Below are 19,184 nucleotides of genomic sequence, written 5' to 3' on the forward strand. Positions count from 1 at the left end.
ATACATTTACCCAAAAGTAACAACAAAACGAAGTATTTCCTTGCTTACGGCAATGAAAGTATTCCATAAGTATTGGGCTGGGCGGACAAGTTCGCCTCGCAAAAACAAATGACGAAATGGAAAAAAACTCGCCCCAAAACATACTCGCCCCCCATTCAATTTACTGCCGATTTGCCTGTAATACCGCCGGATTTGCCCCGGGGCGACTATGTTTTGGGGCGAGCGTTTTGGTATTCCCCCGTTGTTGCGCCACGATAAACAAGGAAGTGTAGTGGATCAAATAGAATGACTTTTCGGTCATTGCATCGTCTATTTCTCACTTCAAATGTTTTCAAAAACATTCTTGAGAGCAACGTTTAGTTGTAAATGACATTGTTTGTTTGTTTACATGGCTGTCATGTTGGATAAAGCATAAAATCAAGCAGCGCAGGTTGATATGAGCAGGTGTTCTGAGTCTCTGATTAGACAGCGGTCCGTTATTGAGCTCATCGGTCATTATCCAGAAATAATGACCGATGACTGACCAATCAGAATCGAGCATTCAACCAAGCCGTGTAATAACAGGAGACAGTAGTCCAGATTTGACAGAACTAGAGATTGTATGACTAGTCTAATTGTTGTGTTAGTCAGCAGATGAGAACTCCTTCTAATGGCATAGATGGCATTACTCATTCTCACCACTGTATTAACGTGGGTGGACCATGACAGTGTTTCGTCAATAGTGACACCCAATAGTTTGACTTCTTTAAAATGGAATTTTGGATTTCTTACCCTTTCTATGCTGTTATGATATCCTAGGATGAGTGGTACAGTAGGAAAATGTCATAACTCTTGAATGCGCCCCACCGGAAGTCTCTTGAAATCTCGAGATTTCAATCTCGTCTAGCGAGACTTCGGGTGGGGCGCATTCAAGACAATCTCGTTGCATAGTGTTCTATCACTATGAACATCAGATCTCACCAAAAAAAAAAAAAAAAAAAAGCTATCAAAAGATGCGATCGAGCGCTAGGCCTATTGGTGCGCGTTTTTAGCTGTGGCGGACCCAGGGTGGAGTTATGACATTTTTCTACTGTACCGTTCATCCTAGGATATCATAACATCATAGAAAAGGTAAGAAAACCGTGGTCCAAAAATCCCCTTTAACCTGCTCAATAGTAGCACCCTGCAAAGAGAGGCTTAATTTCTGATCTACCCTGAGAGCATATTTAGAGCCTATTACCATGCATTTAGTTTTTAAGATATACAGCTTATTATTAGTGTGTGTGTGTGTGTGTGTGTGTGTGTGTGTGTGTGTGTGTGTGTGTGTGTGTGTGTGTGTGTGTGTGTGTGTGTGTGTGTGTGTGTGTGTGTGTGTGTGTGTGTGTGTGTGTGTGTGTGTGTGTGTGTGTGTGTGTGTGTGCGCGCGCGTGTGAGAGAAATGCAATATGCAGCCCTGAAGCTATTGCAAAAGTATTACAATATCACTATAGTCCTGGGCAATGTATAAGTATACTGGTATCATGATATGTCACTTGAAATGTCTTTTCATAAGTTCTGAAAATAGCAGATCTACAAGCTCACAACATGTCACATATTGACATGACTACTATGTTCGCTATTATTGTGAGAGGAAAGAAACCATATCGTCACAATACTATATTATCGTCACAATATTGGGGTTGAGGTATTTGGTCAGAAATATTGCCTAACCCTATATCACAATAGGCTACTGGATATTAGCGAATGTGTGTTTTGTGTGTGTTTTGATCAGAGTGGGGGGAGGGGGATAGCAGTCCCTGACAAGGCTGCATTGGAGCTGCTGTGTTCAGGGAGTTCAGGAGACATCCGCTCTGCCATCAACAGCTTGCAGTTCTCCTCATTTACAGGTGAGGGAGCCATAAGTTATATATTTGTTTAGTAAGTGCATATACTGTGCAGCTGGCCTTGATTCTGTACGGTGAGAGCCTTTTCTTGCACAGTAACCAGTGGTGGTAGAAGTACTCAGATATTTTACTTAGTAAAAGTAGCAATACCACAATATGATAATACTTTGTTACAAGTAAAAGGCCTGTGTTCAAACTGTTACTTGAGTAAAAGCACAAAAGTATTGGCATCAAATTATACTTAAAGTACCAAAAGTAAAAGTACTAAAATGTTTGAAAATAGCAGATCTACAAGCTCACAACACGTCGCATCGCGCCGCGTTGTGAGCTTGTATATCGGCTATTTTCAAATAGCCTATGTATAAAATAGGGCTAAAGTGTAATTTATATCTGCAAAGTAATTAGTAACTAAAGTTTTCAAATAATTGTAGTGGAATAAAAGCACAATATTTGCCTCTGAGATGTAGTGGAGTAGAAGTAAAAGTATTTGAAATTGGAAATACTCCAGTAAAGTAAAATATACCTCAAAATTGTACAGTACTTGTCTGAGTAAATGTACTGAGTTACTTTACACGTGTGACAGTAACCAATAATTACTTTGTCAATGCACCTTTCTAGACTCCTCTTTGGAAAGGGGGCCGTGGGCGTCCAAAAAGGGCAAATCTGCGTCGTCGTCCGGCAAAGGTGTCCCTAAGAGGGGAAGGGGGAAGAGGAAGCCCAAAGACAGTCAGGAGCCGGATGTGGAGCAGGCCATCGGAGGAAAAGACGCCTCGCTTTTCCTGTTTCGAGCCCTGGGCAAGATCCTGTACTGCAAGAGTAAGCCCCCTCCCACAGGTTTTTTATTATGTGAACAATAGTAGCAGCCAAGCAATCAGATTTAAAATTTCAAGGACCCCATTATCTCTGAGAGATTTGTACACTCTCAGAGTTACAGACCTGTAATGGTGGTTGAATATGATGGAATATGATTAAGGATTACTGTGATTATGGTAAGCTCACATTTCATATCACACACACCATACAGTAAAACTCCTGTAACTTTCAATACAAATAATCTGTGAATTATTTAGGGGACCCCCTGGCTATGCGTCGCGGACCCCTGGACCCCATTTTGAGAACCGTGTATCTAGACAGTGGCTTCTTTTCAAACGTTTTTGCCCAAGGCACACCAAAGGACATGTCCAAATCTCAAGGCACACCTGTGTTTATAGTGAAAGTAAATCTGAAAAATTGGGGGGGGAACAAATTACAATAATGTACTGTGCTTTTATTAAATTCTTTACCTATAATGATGCCCAAAATAGGCCATGTCATGTTTTAAGAAAGATTGAACATTTCCGGAAATAATTTAAAATGAATGTAAATGTGTTTATTATTGCGACCGTAGGTCGCACTTACTACAGAAAGCTGCTCCAGGTGTCCGTCCGTCACTCCGTCACTCCGTCACACACGTCACACTTTTGCCCTGCTCATATCTCCGCACCCATTGCCCCGATCCATGCCACATTTTGCACACACACTCCTTACCTGCCAAACTACACCCTCCAAGGACCCCCGGAGCTCCAGGGACCCCCAGCTGCCTCGGGGACCCCCAAGTGTAAAAAATGAGCACATGTGGACAAATTACCAAATGACCACCCCAACGGGGCTGCTCACGGGGCATTCCCGGGGACCACCCACTCCTGGTGCTCCAGAACGGATGCAAAAGTGGTGGCGCCCCCAGTGGAGGACCCCCTGCCACTGCAGCTCACAACAAAATCTGTGCCAGTCGTATTTCTCAGCATTCACTCTGTTACCCATTTGCAACAGCTACACATTACACGTTTTCTGCCCACATAAACGCCACCATGTCACAGCTAACCCCACATTTAGACCACCAAACAAAACTATCCATTGCCCACACAACTAGGAACCAATCGCCGTTACAGCCCTCTTCTGTATACATGTGACCTACGGTCGCTTATCTCCCGATTAGGGAGTCTTACTGGTTCATAATGAGTTGGGTTTGCTGATGAACGTTGTGTGTGTGTGTGTGTGTGTGTGTGTGTGTGTGTGTGGAACAGGAGAGGCCCCTGAAGACACAGAGGAGCCTCAGGGGCCCAGTCTGCCAGTTCATCTGTCAGAACACCACAGACCCAGACTGGTGGAAGACCCTGAGGTAAGCATGCGCACTTTCATTTTTCCCCATTTTATCCTGCGTTGTACGACGGTGTCAACATGGCGAAAATAGCTGATCTGCAAGCTTTTAATGCTTCACATTGCGTTGTGAGCTTGTAAATCTGACATGGGAGATGACCTCAAGAGGTGGCTGTCTGTAGCTACAGTGGAGTCAGTACTGATGTATGGGGCCGAGACATGGACGCTCACAGTACAGCAGGAAATGGCCCTGGATGGCGTCTACACAAGAATGCTACGAATGACACTTGATGTCACAATAGGCTCTATGCACAGCAGCCATATTGGAAAGAAATTGGGCCTCTTCCTTTCTTCCTTCACAGGTTGTACCAATGATACTAATGAAGGCTTTGTTCCGTTTCATGAAGCACAGTGGTTCTCAAAGCTTTTAATTTCAAGGACCCGCATACTGTAACTCTGAGAGTGTACACCTTTTAAGGTGCCATTTGCAACCCCCTCAAGGAACCGTGAGGGTCCCTGGACCACACTTTGAGACCCACTGGTGTAGCAGAGTGTTTACAGTGAGCCAAAATGCACAATATCAGCACCCTGACTCTGTTTGACCAGAATGGAATAGAGCCTTTGTTAGAATCATTGGTAACACCTGTGAAGGAAGTAAGAAGAGGCCGAATTTTCGTTACAATATGGCTGCTGTGGCGTGCATAAAGCCTATAAGGGTGTGCCCAAAATAGGGACGCCAGGTTGAAAGTATTATCAATGAAACAAATGTAACATTGTCCTGCACCCATAATTCCTATTTTGCGACTATCTTGCTTTAATTTTCACTCTTTTCTCCATGGTGTCTATGGTTGTCAGTTGGTGGTGGAGCGTTCGCACATGTCTGCCGACTTCTTCAACCTGTACCTGCACCAGAACTACCTGGACTTCTTCTCCGAGGTGGAGGACGTGACGCGGGCCAGCGAGTACCTCTCTGACGCCGACTTTCTCACTGGAGAATGGGCGGTGAGTAGGCCTGTCACCATCATGACATTTTAGTAGACCATACATGGGCAACTCGTGGCCCAGGGGCCACATGCGGCCCCCACCTTCACTTAATGCAGCCCGCAGGTTAATATCAGAATACTGATATATTATTGATTTCAGCTGTTACAATTCCAAACATGCAAACATGACCCGCTTTAATAACTTCTGTCTATATAGCTTAATGACTAGTATTACAATTATTTTTTTTTGTGTCCAATGTATTTGTATTTAAGTTCATAAAGTTAACATAAGTATAACTAAATGCATTTGAAATACAATAAAAATGTTACTTTTCAGGATTCCAATTAAAAAAATTGCAAAACATTATTCAGGATTCAGGAAAATACAGAGATATGAGGTTTTTGCCCGACAGTATATGAAATGTGGCCCTCTGGAGTGAGTGTGGAAATATAGTGGCCCTCTCCATCATCAAAGTTGCCCACCCTTGTAGTAGACCATTAACTATTATTCTAATAAATGTGATGAATGATTTAGTTGTTTTTACTTAAAGGTAGGGTAAGTGATTTTATTTGGTTAAAATAAGTGTTAAATAGCTCTATATTCTGATAGTACTCATTTCTATAGATAGAGTGTTTGTTCAGTAACCGGAGTCTCCATGTCTCTCCAGCTCTTTATTAAACAGAAATGCATTTTCAGGTCTGGATACCAATTTTGTCCCATCAGGATGGAGTCAGGATAAATATTAAACAAGTGAAATTGGAAGTGATGACACTAAGAAAAGAGCAGACAAAATTGGAACTGGAACACTAGAAGCTGATAAATGGGTACTCTCTCCTGATTGGCTGAGATTTTGTCACCTACTTGAAAATGTATATTCTGCTTATTAAAGAGCTGGAGAGACATGGAGACTCCTGTTACTGAACAAACACTCTATAGCAATGATTACTATCAAAATATAGTGCTTTAACCTTTTAACTAAAAACTTTTTGTTTTAACCAAAAAATATCACTTAGTTTTTCCCCCCCGTTTTTAAGTTAATTGTGTTTTTGATACTGAACATTTGAATATAGAAATCAAAATCACATTTATGTTTGCCTTTTGGGCTTGTAAACAAAAAGAAAGTATCGCCATAAATAGCCCATACACAATTTTTGTGTATGGGCTATAAAATAGCAACAATATCTACAGGCTCACAACACACGCGTTGTGAGCTTGTAGATCGGCCATTTTCGGCGCTTGATACCCATACTAAGCGACGTGTGAATCAGGCTTTATTGTGTTTTTGCAGTCTCGCAGCACCATGGGTCAGTATGGCTCCTCTGTGGCCACCAGGGGGCTCCTGCACTCCAACTGTGGACACGTTGCACCAGGCTTCAGACCGCTGCATAAACCCAGCTGGCTGCTGGTCAACAGGAAGGTACAGATACAGTACAGCGTACACATAAAGACATTCCCTACTTTTACTTTCTCAAGCATATGGCCTGTATTAAAAATGTGACCTAAAATAAAAGTACAAAAGTATTGGCATCAACTTACAGTAAAAGTAGTGACTTTTTTTAAATTGTCAAACTAAATGCACTGGGAGCTTGTAGATCTGCTATTTTGAATAGCCACTTAAAATAAGTGGTTAATGTATGTTTTGTAATAATAATCTAAATCCGCAAATTAACTAGTAACCAAAGTTGTCAAATAATAGGCTCTATGCACAGCAGCCACATTCCATTTAGTGTAGCACAGTGGTTCTCAAACATTTTAATTTCAAGGACCCCCATAACTCTGAGAGTGTACAAATGGAACCAAATGGACCCGGGAGAAAAGGGAGTAAAAAGCACAAAAATTAAAAAAAAACTCCCAGGCGGATGCACCCGGCACGTATCATCAGTGTTTTAGCGTGGGGTCATCGGGTGTTTCGGGTCTAGCAACATACACCCTCGCCCAGGTGACACAGCCGGGGTTGATCAAGCCCCGACTTACGTCCCAGTAGCTACCCACGGTCAGTGCTCTTAGGGAGAGACAGGGCACGTGGAGGGACTAGGCTCTGTGGGTTGTCTCCTGGCCCGGGGCTCCTCCTTCGTCTCACCAGGTCCAGGACCTGAGCGCTGCACAAGAGACAAGACCCCGTCTCCAAACATTTCTCTCCGGCGTGATGGTGTCTTGGGCCGTGGTCGTACTGCAGGCTCCACTTGCAGCTTGCTTGAAAGGCCCTCCTTAAAGGCCTCATCGTGGGTTTGTGGGCTTCTTCCTCACGGAAGACACAGGCTGGGGCGCCAACCCATACTGCTCCCGGGTACCAGTCTATACTGTAAAATCCTCAGTGTTAATTTAACTCCGAGAGTGTACATATGAGTGTACTTTGACTTTACTTGTATTTGTTTATTTAGACGGGACACCGCATATTAATGAACAGTACATATCAATGTAACGTAAATACACCGGATTTAGCAAAGATGTTAATTTACATCTGCAGTCCCCACAAAAAAACGCACAAAAACAGGCAGACAGTACATTACGTTTACATTACATTACACAGGGAAAACAGAGCATAAAACGTACATGCAAGAACAAAGATACAAAACGGGTATAAAACCCCATGCAGGACCATTTGGTTAATCTCAAAACTGACATTGCACGACTGGTGAGACCACCAGGCTACTCGATTCGGCATTCATAACATTGTGTGATACCTAACCATATAAATGATTTATATGGTTATTTTTTCCCCCCAACATATGGTTTGTATTTTTTGAAATAATTAGCTTTAATTTTTATAATGGAAGTCAATGTGGCTCTGATCAGCTGAAACCTTGTCCAAAATTGGAGTCATATGTCGTAGATATGTCATAGTCTCTCTGACATTCACTTTGGAGCGACACTGTTCCCATTTGGACCCAATTTTTTATTATTTTATCTGTATGTGTAAACATGTATTTTAACCACTTAAACCCTCTATACCTTGTAAACCTGACCTGAGTTGGCTCTGTACTTGCTGCTTTTCCCCTCTACACCACATTTTTCACAGAAAATAGTCACTCTGAGCTTGTAGATGGGCTATTTTTGGCGAGAGTTCCCCCCAGAATAGGGAGGCAAGGGTCCAAGTGGTTAACGTTGTACGCCTATAATGTTATTGTTTGCCTAATAGCACTATACACATACATGGGCAACTGGCGACCTGGGGGCTACATGCGGCCCCAACCTTCACTTAATGCAGCCTGCAGGTTAATACTGATATATTATTGATTTCAGCTGTTACAATTCCAAACATGCAAACATGACCCGCTTTAATTACTACAGTCTATATTAGTAGCTTAATGACTAGTATTAAAATTCTATCGTCTTTTTTATGTCCAATGTATTTAAGTTCAAAAGGTTAACATAAGTATAAGTAAGTGCATTTGAAATTAAATAAAAATGTTACTTTTCAGGATTCCAATCAAAAAATAGCAGATCTACAAGCTCAAAACGCGTCGCAGTGCGACACGTTTTGAGGTTGTAGATCGGCTATTTTTGCTACTTTTGTGTGACATAGAATGGTGAAGTACGGCATTCATTTAGAAAAAAAGTGAAAATACGGAGATAAGAGGTGTCCGCCCGACAGTATATGCAATGTGGCCCTCTGGAGTGAGTGTGGAAATATAGTGGCCCTCTCCATCATCAAGGTTGCCCACCCCCTGCACTATAGCATTGTAACATTGTTTTTTATTGATGTTTTTGACACTTGCTTTGGCAATGTAAGCGTATGTTTTCTCGTGCCTACAAAGCTTCATTTAATTGAAAATTGTAAGCTTCCATTAATGGAATTTTGATAACATTTGTGTCTCTTCAGCACCGTGAGAACTGTCTGGCCGCTCAGTCTCTCTTTGCAAACTTCTGTCTAGCACCGGTCAGCCTGCAGACAGAGCTGCTGCCCTACCTAGCACAACTCAACAACCCTTTGAGAAACCAAGGTAACCACACTCACATCTCTTAACCCATGTCTTCTAAATCCTAACAGGTTTCTGAAAAAACTTGCTATAATATCAGCAGGGACGTCACAGGCTCTCAGAAGGTGGGGGGGGATGGACTTTCGGTGGACTTTACCCCTTATTTTACACTTTGGCTATTCAAAAATAGCAGATCTACAAGCTCATAGCGCGGCACCGAGTGCCGCACTATGAGCTTGTAGATCTGCTATTTTTTTTAAATTGTGAAAAACATTTGTAACTGTCAAATGTAAACACATTTTGTATTTTCAAAATGTTGCGTTTTTTGGGCGGATTTTGTTAGTTTTTTTTCGTGTTTTGGTTACTTTATTTCGGGGTTAGGGTTAGGTTATTTAATTCTTATTTTTGCTTATTTTTTCAAAAAGTGGGGGGTATGAAATCACGGATCTATGTGAGTGAGGGTGTCACGTCGTACGCACAGTGAATGGCCGTGACGCCCTTGAATATCAGTGGTGCTCAAACTTTTTCATGTCAAAGACACCCAAAGTTATATGTATTTGGCCTCCGACCCCCATCTCAAAATATTTCCTTCCAGGGACCCTCAGAAGCAAAGATTTGAGTTACAAATGTTCGCTTTCTCTCTAGGTCGTCCTCAGACGAGCCCTCCGTCGTTGCTTCCAAAAATTATAAATAATAAATATGGCTTTAAATATATATGTACATTCAAAGATTTGCACACATTTTCACGATTAAAAAAATTTAATTGCAGATCTATTGAGCTTGCAGATCTCTATTTTTGAATAGCCAAAGTATAAAATAATAGTTATAGCTAAAGTCTAAAATGACACAGATGCGTTCCCGGATAGAATGGGTTCAAGTTCTCAGTCGCCACAGCTGATTTCGGTGCTTTGGATTGGATAGAAACCAGCATGTCTTCTATGAAAGCATGTCACACACCGGAAATAGCGGATCTGCAAGCTCACAACGCGTCGCGCTGAGCTTGTGGATTGGCTATTTTCGGTTCAGAATGTTCCCTCTTTTCCTGATGAGCCCCTGGAACCCCAGACAGAACGCGAATGTGTTTTTCCCCACGCCTCTCAGTAACCCCGCACTGGCCGGGGGCTTCTTTTTGCTCTACATTAGAAGAGTTGGGAACGGTGGGCGTCGTCACATTCTAATACAGCCCGAATACCCCATCTCAGCATCAGCCTCAGTGGCTTTCCTCGTTAATCGCTAGACTCCCAATCCACACCTCAAGGGTTTGACTCCCGCTATCAACACTACTTCCTGCAATAACCGCGGATATTTTCTTTTCGCCGATAAAGTATAGTTTTGGACCGTGACGGAGGGGCGCAGTCTCAAGCGAACTTTAGCCACGAGAAGCACCACCGAGTGCGCTAAAGCGTGCGAGTTGCCGTGCTGCTGAACGTTCACTTGAGCCTACTCAGCCCCGTCCGAGTTATGCACCGATAGGCACAGAATCGTAAATTATCGCACCCCCCTTGGCAATAGGCTCTATGCACAGCAGCCACATTGGACAGAAATTGGGCCCCTTCCTTGCTTCCTTCACAGGTGTTACCAATGACACTAATGAAGGTTCTGTTCCATTTAGTGTAGCACAGTGGTTCTCAAACTTTTTAATTTCAAGGACCCCTGTAACTCTGAGAGTGTACAAATGGAACCAAATGGACCCTCCCGGGTCCATTTGGTTCCATTTGTACACTCTCAGAGTTATACCCTCTCAAGGAACCATGAGGGTCCCTGGACCACACTTTGAGACCCACTAGTATTTCTAGTGAGCCAACATGCACAATATCAGCACCCTGACTCTGTTTGACCAGAATCGAACAGAGCCTTCATTAGTATCATTGGCAAGTGGTAACACCTGTGAAGGAAGTCAGAAGAGGCCCAGTTTTTCTCCAAAATGGCTGCTGTGCATAGAGCCTATGCCAGCGTCGAGCATATTATTTCCCACCATTGCATGACGGGGGGCAAAGCAGGGGGCGTGGTGAGGCTACTGAGATGCGTGGGGAAACGCATGTTCGCAGCCAGAACACCTGCGAGGTTCCCGGACCCCCGCATTGAGAAACATTCAAATAAATTGTCAAAAAAAAACTAACACAACACATTTATGTGGAATGGTTATTGTGAAAAATAATACCAGTGACAGATGATCAAAAATAACAATGTTTCATTGAAAAAGTTACTCAGTTTGACTTGAAGGATTGTGAAAGAAGGGAACGTATTAATGAAAGAGAATTGTGGGATAGTTTTACCAATGGTGTGAATGTAACTGACTATGGTCAACTCTGTCCGCCTCTTATCTCTGTTCTCATGTAAATGTATTTCAAATGAGGGACCTGACATGTGGCTTCACAAAGGCTTGCCCTGGAATTTGTATTTCTATCCAACATAACCTATTTGAATGTTCATTAAAAATGCTGTAAGTTATATTCATATGTATACATACATTAACTAAGTGTTAAATAGCTCATTTCTATATAGAGTGTTTAGCTCTTTAGTAAACATAAAATACTATTTTCAGACTGGGATACCAATTTCATCCAACCAGGAGAGAGAACTCATAGAGGATACAGGATAAACAAGTGAAATTGTAAGTGATTAAACATAAAAATGACAAGACAACATTGGAATTTGGCCGCTATAATCATTGAAGCTAATTATCTTTGTGGGGTTCTTTCTCTCCTGATTGGATGAAATTTGCAACGCACCTGAAGATGTATTTCTGTTTACTAAAGAACTGAAGAGACGGGGACTCGGGGAGACCCCTGTTACTGAACAAACATTCTTCTAGCAATTATTACTATCACAATATAGAGCTTTAACTTTTGAACAATAAACCTTTATTTCTAACTTTTAGTTTAACCAAAGAAATATCACTTACAGCACCTTTTAAAGCTGCTATCCATAACTTCAATGTCCTCCCCGTGATTCAAACCTGGGTCTCCCGTACGAGCGCTGACATCTTAACTGGTTTTCCATAACAGACTTGGGAAGGCGAGTTGCTTCCATTTGAGTGTCATGCAGTACCTCCTGTCAACCAGTAGGCGTCCTACCTGACCACAAGATGTAAAATGTCTCAATAGAAGAGTAGGTAGAGTCGACCAACTCAAACCACTGCAGATGGATTCGTATTAACATACTCTACCACATTGGTTCTCAAAGTGGGGTCCGGGGACCCCCAGGGGTCCTTGGAGGGGTACCAGGGGGTCCCCAGCTAAATTAGTTAATATAGTGTGTTTTAACCACTTTAACCATATTTCTTGCACACAATCTTGCACACATTTGTAGCAAACATTTGTTACTCAGTTTGTAAATATTTGCTTCTGGGGGCCCCTGGAACAAAACATTTTGAGATGGGGGTCCACGGCCAAATTCATATGATTTTTGGGGTCCTTGACATGAAAAAGTTTGAGAACCACTGCTCTACCATACAGATAAAAACAAAGTTATGGATTGCAGCTTTACATTGTACTTGACATGACATGTACGTGTTCTACGACAGATTATTCAGACCGTGTAGGTCAGTGTGGTATGGGAGCTAGCTTTGCTCCTGAATGCACTTGCCTCTGTTTGGCACTTTGGAACTCTGAATACTTATTTAATACTATAATTTAGGAACAACATTATAATGTATTGTCTATTTTATTGATGGCATTTTTCTTCTTTTCAGTGGTCGTCACAAGGATTTGATGCATTTCCAAAAAAAACACAAATACGATCATTACATTATCTGTTGTGTACTTTAAAAAGAGGAACCACTTCCTAGAAATAACCATTTATGAAAGAGAGAGCTCACTTCTGTTCTACAAGCTCACAGCTTTTGTTTAGATGGGGTTCTGCACTAAATTCAGGCTTCTGCTTCCAACCCTAAAAAACTCTTTGAAACTTTCTCCTCTCTCCTGCAACCACCTCCCCCTCCTCCCTCCTCGTCCCTCGTCCCTGACGATTTCGCCAACTTCTTTGACAAGAAGGTGAACGATATCCGATCCTCATTCCCTCCTCCCCCGGCTGGTGCCCTGCGCACTACCCACACCCGTCTGTCTTCCACCCTCCCCTCTCTACCTTCATCTACTCCTCTCCCCCCCCCTCCACCTCTCTATCCCACTTTTCTCCCCTCTCCCCTAACGAGGTCCTTCTCCTTGTTACCTCTAGCCGCCCCACCTCATGCTCTCTGGACCCGGTCCCATCCCCTCTGCTGCAGTCCACTGCACCTGAACTTCTTCCCTTCTTAACCCACCTTATTAACACCTCCCTGACATCTGGTTACTTTCCCTCTACTTTCAAGACTGCCAGAGTCACCCCCCTCCTCAAGAAACCGACACTTGACCCCTCTGAAGTCAAGAACAACAGACCGGTTTCCCTTCTATACTTCCTATCTAAAACTCTCGAACGTGCTGTGTTCAAACAACTGTCCTCGTATCTCCACCAGAACAACCTCCTGGACTCCAACCAGTCTGGGTTCAAAGTGGGTCACTCGACAGAGACTGCCCTCCTGGCAGTGGCGGAGTCACTCCATGCCGCTAGAGCGAACTCTCTCTCCTCTGTCCTGATACTCCTGGACCTGTCTGCAGCGTTCGACACAGTGAACCATCAGATCCTCCTCTCCACCCTCGAGGGGATGGGTGTCTCAGGCTCTGCACTCTCCCTGTTTGCATCCTACCTGACGGGTCGCTCCTACCAGGTGATGCTGGGAGGGTCTGTGTCAGAACCACACAGGCTCACTACTGGGGTTCCCCAAGGCTCGGTTCTGGGTCCTCTTCTTTTCTCTCTCTACACTACATCTCTTGGTGCTGTCATCCACTCCCATGGCTTTTCCTACCACTGCTATGCCGATGACACCCAGCTGATCCTCTCATTCCCCCCCTCTGACACACAAGTGGAGGCACGCATTGCTGCTTGTCTGGCTGACATCTCGGAGTGGATGTCGACGAACCACCTGAAGCTCAACCTGGACAAGACCGAGCTGATGTTCATCCCGGGGAAGGGCTGTCCTCACCGAGACATGGCCATCACCATTGAGAACGCTGTGGTGACGTCAACTCGGACTGCGAAGAATCTGGGTGTGACCCTGGACGATCAACTGTCGTTCTCGGCTAACATCGCATCAGTGACACGGTCCTGCAGATTCCTCCTCTACAACATCAGGAGGATTCGCCCCTTTCTCACGGAGAAGGCAGCCCAGGTGCTCATCCAGGCTCTTGTCATCTCCCGCCTGGACTACTGCAACTCCCTCCTGGCTGGTGCTCCGGCATCTGCCATCAGACCTCTGGAGCTTGCTCAGAAAGCTGCGGCTCGTCTGGTGTTCAACCGCCCCAAGTTCTCTCACACAACTATCCTTCTCCGTTCTCTGTAGGGGTGTGCCGATACACTAATTTCACGAAACGATACGATATTTGGCTCACAACTTCGATACGATTTCGATACGATACGATACGCACTTTTTTTATTATGAAAATATATGGAGGAGAAAAAAAGAAAATGCAAACAAATAATTATGTTTTTGCATTATTCAGACATGCAAACTTGTAGCTTTTCAGCTACAATAGCCGTTTTGAATCCAAATAGTATGACACCTGACCAGAAAAAAAAACATGTTGTCACTCTTTTCACTTCGGGGCCGTTTGCATGCCTGATTATTATGATTGTAAAAAAAAAAAAAAAAAAAAAAAAATTCAAAAACGATATTTTTTTTTTCCAAAACGATACATATCGTCGCGAAAACGTATCGCGATATATCGCGGGACGATATATCGGCACACCCCTAGTTCTCTGCACTGGCTCCCCGTAGCGGCTCGCATTCAGTTTAAAACCCTGGTGCTAGCCTATAGGGCAGTGAAAGGAACAGCTCCTTCTTACCTCCGGGTTTTGGTCAATGCCCACACCCCTGCCCGACCACTCCGGTCTGCCACCTCGGGGCGACTGATTCCCTCGCCACTCAACGGTCCTTCTGGTCAATCGACACGGTCATGACTTTTTTCTGTTCTGGCCCCACAGTGGTGGAATGAACTTCCCACTGATGTCAGGACAGCAGAGTCACTGCCCATCTTTCGCCGCAGGCTGAAAACCCACCTCTTCAGGAAACACTACCCTTCCTCTTTGCCTGGCCTACTTGTTGTTAACTAGTTGTAGGAACTATTGTTGTATTGTTGTATTGGATCTATTAGCTCGTGCTCATTTGATTTGGCTATTTTATCTCATGTGTTTATGAAAGTAGGTAACTGATATATTGCACTTTTACCTTAGCGCTAGGTATACTCTTGGTTGCTTGTTTTTACAGGAAATGCACTTAAGACCTCCGGTGATTAGTAGTTTCGTTCCCTACCTATGTTGAATGCACTTATTGTAAGTCGCTTTGGATAAAAGCGTCTGCTAAATGACTGTAATGTAATGTAATAATAAATGTAAGAATGTTTTTTTAAATTTTTACTATTAGTAATTAATCACATTAGTCATTAGGGAAAGTAATGGATTATATTTCACCATGCGACATGGCAGATAACCATGCTGTGCCTTAAGACGCATTGCTTGCGACGATTTGTGAGCTTGTATAAAGGCTTTTTTCGACCCGGGACACTGTACACTGAAGTATAAATTAACTTTATTACCGTCTGTGTGTTCCAGCTCAGATCACCTTCATTCAGGACGTGGGACGTCTACCAAGGAGAATGTTCCCTGGCAGGTATACAAAACAATCACTAATGTCAACCTATTCATGTTATTTTTCACCTCCCTATTCTCTTCCACTCTATGTATAACAACAAAAGATATTTTATTAAAGTATCCTTTATATAAGTATCATATAAGTAGCCTATATGAATACAATGCACAGCACAGTAGCGACACAGTACATTGTAGAGGTGAATTGATGAGGGCCTTCTTTTGCTGTGCCAGTTTTAACTCAATGCATTTTTCTTTCTTTCTTTTTTTTAATGGTATGATTACACAATTTCTGACGTTTTGGAATCCTGATGGCACGCGAGAACTGAATTATTCAGCCACACTGTACGCAGTTTCTGTTTCTTGTGTTGAGTGTCGTGTATAGATAACAAGTTGACAATGTGTCATGCTGTGACACATTGTGAGCTTGTAGATCGGCTATTTTCAGTGCGCATCCCACTATGCAACCAAGCTTAAATCGGGGACATCAGTCAGCGTGCCGTGTCAACGTGGATAGCTAGTGCGAGCTGAAAACGCCCTTGGGAATGCACAGTGCCGTTGACAGCACTACAACCTTGGGGATGTAGGGTGGAATTATGGCCACTACATGAACCAAATAATATTGTGCCATATTGGAAAGACATTGGGCCTCTTCTTACTTCCTTCACAGGTGTTACCAATGATACTAATGAAGGCTCTGTTCCATTCTGGTCAGGGTGCTGATATTGTGCATGTTGGCTCACTAGAAACACTCCATTTTGGTTCCCAAATGGCCCCTTATGGTGGGTGTGTAACTCTGAGAGTGTACAAATGGAACCAAATGGACCCTTACGGGTCCATTTGGTTCCATTTCTACACTCTCAGTTATAGGGGTCAACCACTATGCCACACTAAATGGAACAGAGCCTTAATTAGTATTATTTGTAACACCTGTGAAGGAAGTAAGGAAGGGGCCCAATTCATTCCCAATATGGCTGCTGTGCATAGAGCCTATTGTAACTTTCTTGGTCTGGCGGGGCTACTTGGCAAAGTTTGACCCAGTGATGAATGAACACATGAGACAAGCTTAGAAAAGAAAAAAACATTGCTGACCACTACATGGGCAATACAACATTACTTGTGCTGTTTAGGCATGGGATGATATGAAAATGTCATGTTACGATTATTGTGACCAAAATAATTCCGATTTACGATATTATCGCGATAATGAAAATATGCTTAAAACTCTTAAAATGGCACTTTTGTTAACCACTTGAACCCCAGCATCCATATTCTGGGGCGGAACGTTTGCGAAAAATAGCAGATCTACAAGTTGCGACACGTCGTGAGCTTGTAGATCGGCTATTTTTGGCATAGATATTTGGTAGAGAGTGAAAAAAAGACTATCGAGTTCTTTACAGGTCAGTTTGACCAATTATAGAGGGTTTAATTGATACCGGATATGCAGCTCGCCAAAGGTGAATTGGGTAACCGCCTTCCATTCCGACATCTCGCAACTCGGACTAGTGGCTTCTGCGTGCGGTTAAGGTTAGGGTTAGGTATAGGGTTCGTTAACGTCGGAAAGGCGTCATGTCGGAAAGGCGGTGAATTGATCCCAGTGTATGACCATACATTTAAATCTCTGCGATACGATTACAGTGAGCGTTTTTTTATCACGATAAACAATAATAACGATTATTGTCCCATCGCTAGTGCTTAATGAAGGCAATTGTTTTTGCTGTCTCCAGTTTTGAGCTTTCCATGGTATAGTGCACGTGGTCTAATGCATTTTAGTTGAAGCCCAAAAACACAGCATTATGGAGGTAAACCAACTTGAGTCCTCAAATGTTCTTCCCTGTCCCCAGTAGGGACTAACACTAAATAAAAACATAGCCTTTTCAATACCTAACTAAACTACCTGCTTTAAAAACGAAATAAAACTAAACTGAAATTGAAAACTAAATGTCAAAACTAAATTAAAAAAAGTGTTGTCTGTGTACAACATCCAGGTTCAAAACCGAGGCCCTGACGGACAAAGACCCCGGCACGTTGGAACCGGACAGCGATGGCGAAGAAGAGGACAGCCCAGGGACCCCTGCTCTAACCGGGGACGCCGCCGCCGCAAGCCAAGCCCCTCCTGCTCTACTTGACAGTCAGGGTCAGGGGGCCGAGCTACCTCCCAGCCAACCCCAGCCCACCATAACGGAGGACCTGATGGAGGACGAGGATCTGCTCATAGAGGAGTATGACAGCGATTAACAGAGGGCTTGTTCCGGAAAGAGACTTGTGGCGCTTTCACTGCCTTACTTAAAAACTGTGACCCTTTTGTTTTTGTTTTTTTTACTGTTAACCGATTAAGACCGGGAACGCATCCGACAGTGTCATTTTTAGATTTCTTTGGCTATTCATAAATTGCTGATTTACAAGCACATTGCGCAGCACCGAGTGCCGTGCTATGAGCTTGTAGATCTGCTGTTTTTTTTTTAAATTGTGGAAAATTTGTGCAAATCTTTGAATATATATATATTATTTTTTTAAAGTGAACATTTTTAACTCAAATTGAACCACTGATATAGAAACTTAAGTTTAGAAAAAAACTGCTAGGATTTATGTGAGTTACAAATGTTCGCTTTAAAAAATATACATATTCAAAGATTTGCACAAATTTTCACGATAAAAAATAAAATCAGATCTACGAGCTCATAGCTATGAGCTTGTATATCTGCTATGTTTGAATAGCGAAGTACAAAATAATGGTTAAAGTGGTTAAAATCGAAAATGAGAGATACTTTCCCCGGTCTTAATGGGTTTGAGGGCCATCTACACCAAGCACGACAACTATGACGATATGTGAGTGTAGTTGGTGTTCAAATTCAATTTGAACACCAACCTTAACCTGTGACTGTCCCGATATGAACGACCGGCCTAAAGTCTTTGCATTGGTTCTGCAATGCAGTTATTTATTTTCTCCAATCTCACAATTATTTCTACCCCGTTTAGCCCCTACATTTTATTTAGATTATTGGTTCTCAACATCAGGCCCGGGGACCACCAGGCACCCAAATGGACTGCAACTACGAGAGTACACTCAGAGTTGAAGGAACAGTGTGATTGGGGTCCCAGAGATACAAATGCTATGAAATGGGGGTCCGAGGCCTAACGCATAACAAACTGGGGGTCCGTGATATTAAAAAGGTTGAGAGTAAAATTATTTTCAGTAACCAGATGTATCGTGGGCAGAGATCTCTGATTGCCTGTCTGTGCAGAACAGGGCACTTGTGCAAACTCACTTACAGATCAGCTCTTAACATCCAAAATATTGTTAATATTTATTTTATGTGCATATTTAAAACACTTGCCTTTGGTAATGTTATTTCATTTTGTGGCAGGGTTGTTTTTTCCCCCTGAAACGACCTCTCATTGGATGGCTGTCACGCTCCTACACAAAGGAACATTAGAACACTGAAAACATTACTTTTCTGATGTTTATTTTGTTTGTTTGTTTTTCCTTCTTTAACTGTTTCCCTTGAGTGGGGGAAAAAGGTTATGTGTCATTTCAATACCCACTTGAAGGATGTTTTTATTTGTGTGTGAATTAAAAAAGAATTTCGCTTAATTAAAA

The 19,184-nt window shown here is 42.8% G+C and overlaps 1 protein-coding gene across 2 annotated transcripts in view; it reads left to right on the plus strand.

Moving 5' to 3' along the window:
- The window catches only part of rad17 (RAD17 checkpoint clamp loader component), a 32,968-nt gene extending 13,784 nt beyond the window's left edge, over window positions 1-19,184 (plus strand). Inside the window, exons 10-17 of one of the 2 annotated variants that reach the window (XM_084055050.1) lie at window positions 1,751-1,865; window positions 2,481-2,678; window positions 3,926-4,020; window positions 4,854-5,000; window positions 6,271-6,399; window positions 8,806-8,926; window positions 15,548-15,605; window positions 17,572-19,184. In XM_084055050.1, the coding sequence (XP_083911176.1) occupies window positions 1,751-1,865; window positions 2,481-2,678; window positions 3,926-4,020; window positions 4,854-5,000; window positions 6,271-6,399; window positions 8,806-8,926; window positions 15,548-15,605; window positions 17,572-17,821 (1,113 nt within the window). In that variant the 3' untranslated portion in view covers window positions 17,822-19,184. Of the gene's footprint in view, window positions 1-1,750; window positions 1,866-2,480; window positions 2,679-3,925; window positions 4,021-4,853; window positions 5,001-6,270; window positions 6,400-8,805; window positions 8,927-11,447; window positions 11,517-15,547; window positions 15,606-17,571 lie in introns of those variants that run through there. The other variant, XM_084055051.1, reaches the window with a different exon arrangement.

Source organism: Gymnoscopelus microlampas, assembly GCF_963454915.1.
Source record: "Gymnoscopelus microlampas genome assembly, chromosome: 4".
Lineage (NCBI taxonomy): Eukaryota > Metazoa > Chordata > Actinopteri > Myctophiformes > Myctophidae > Gymnoscopelus > Gymnoscopelus microlampas.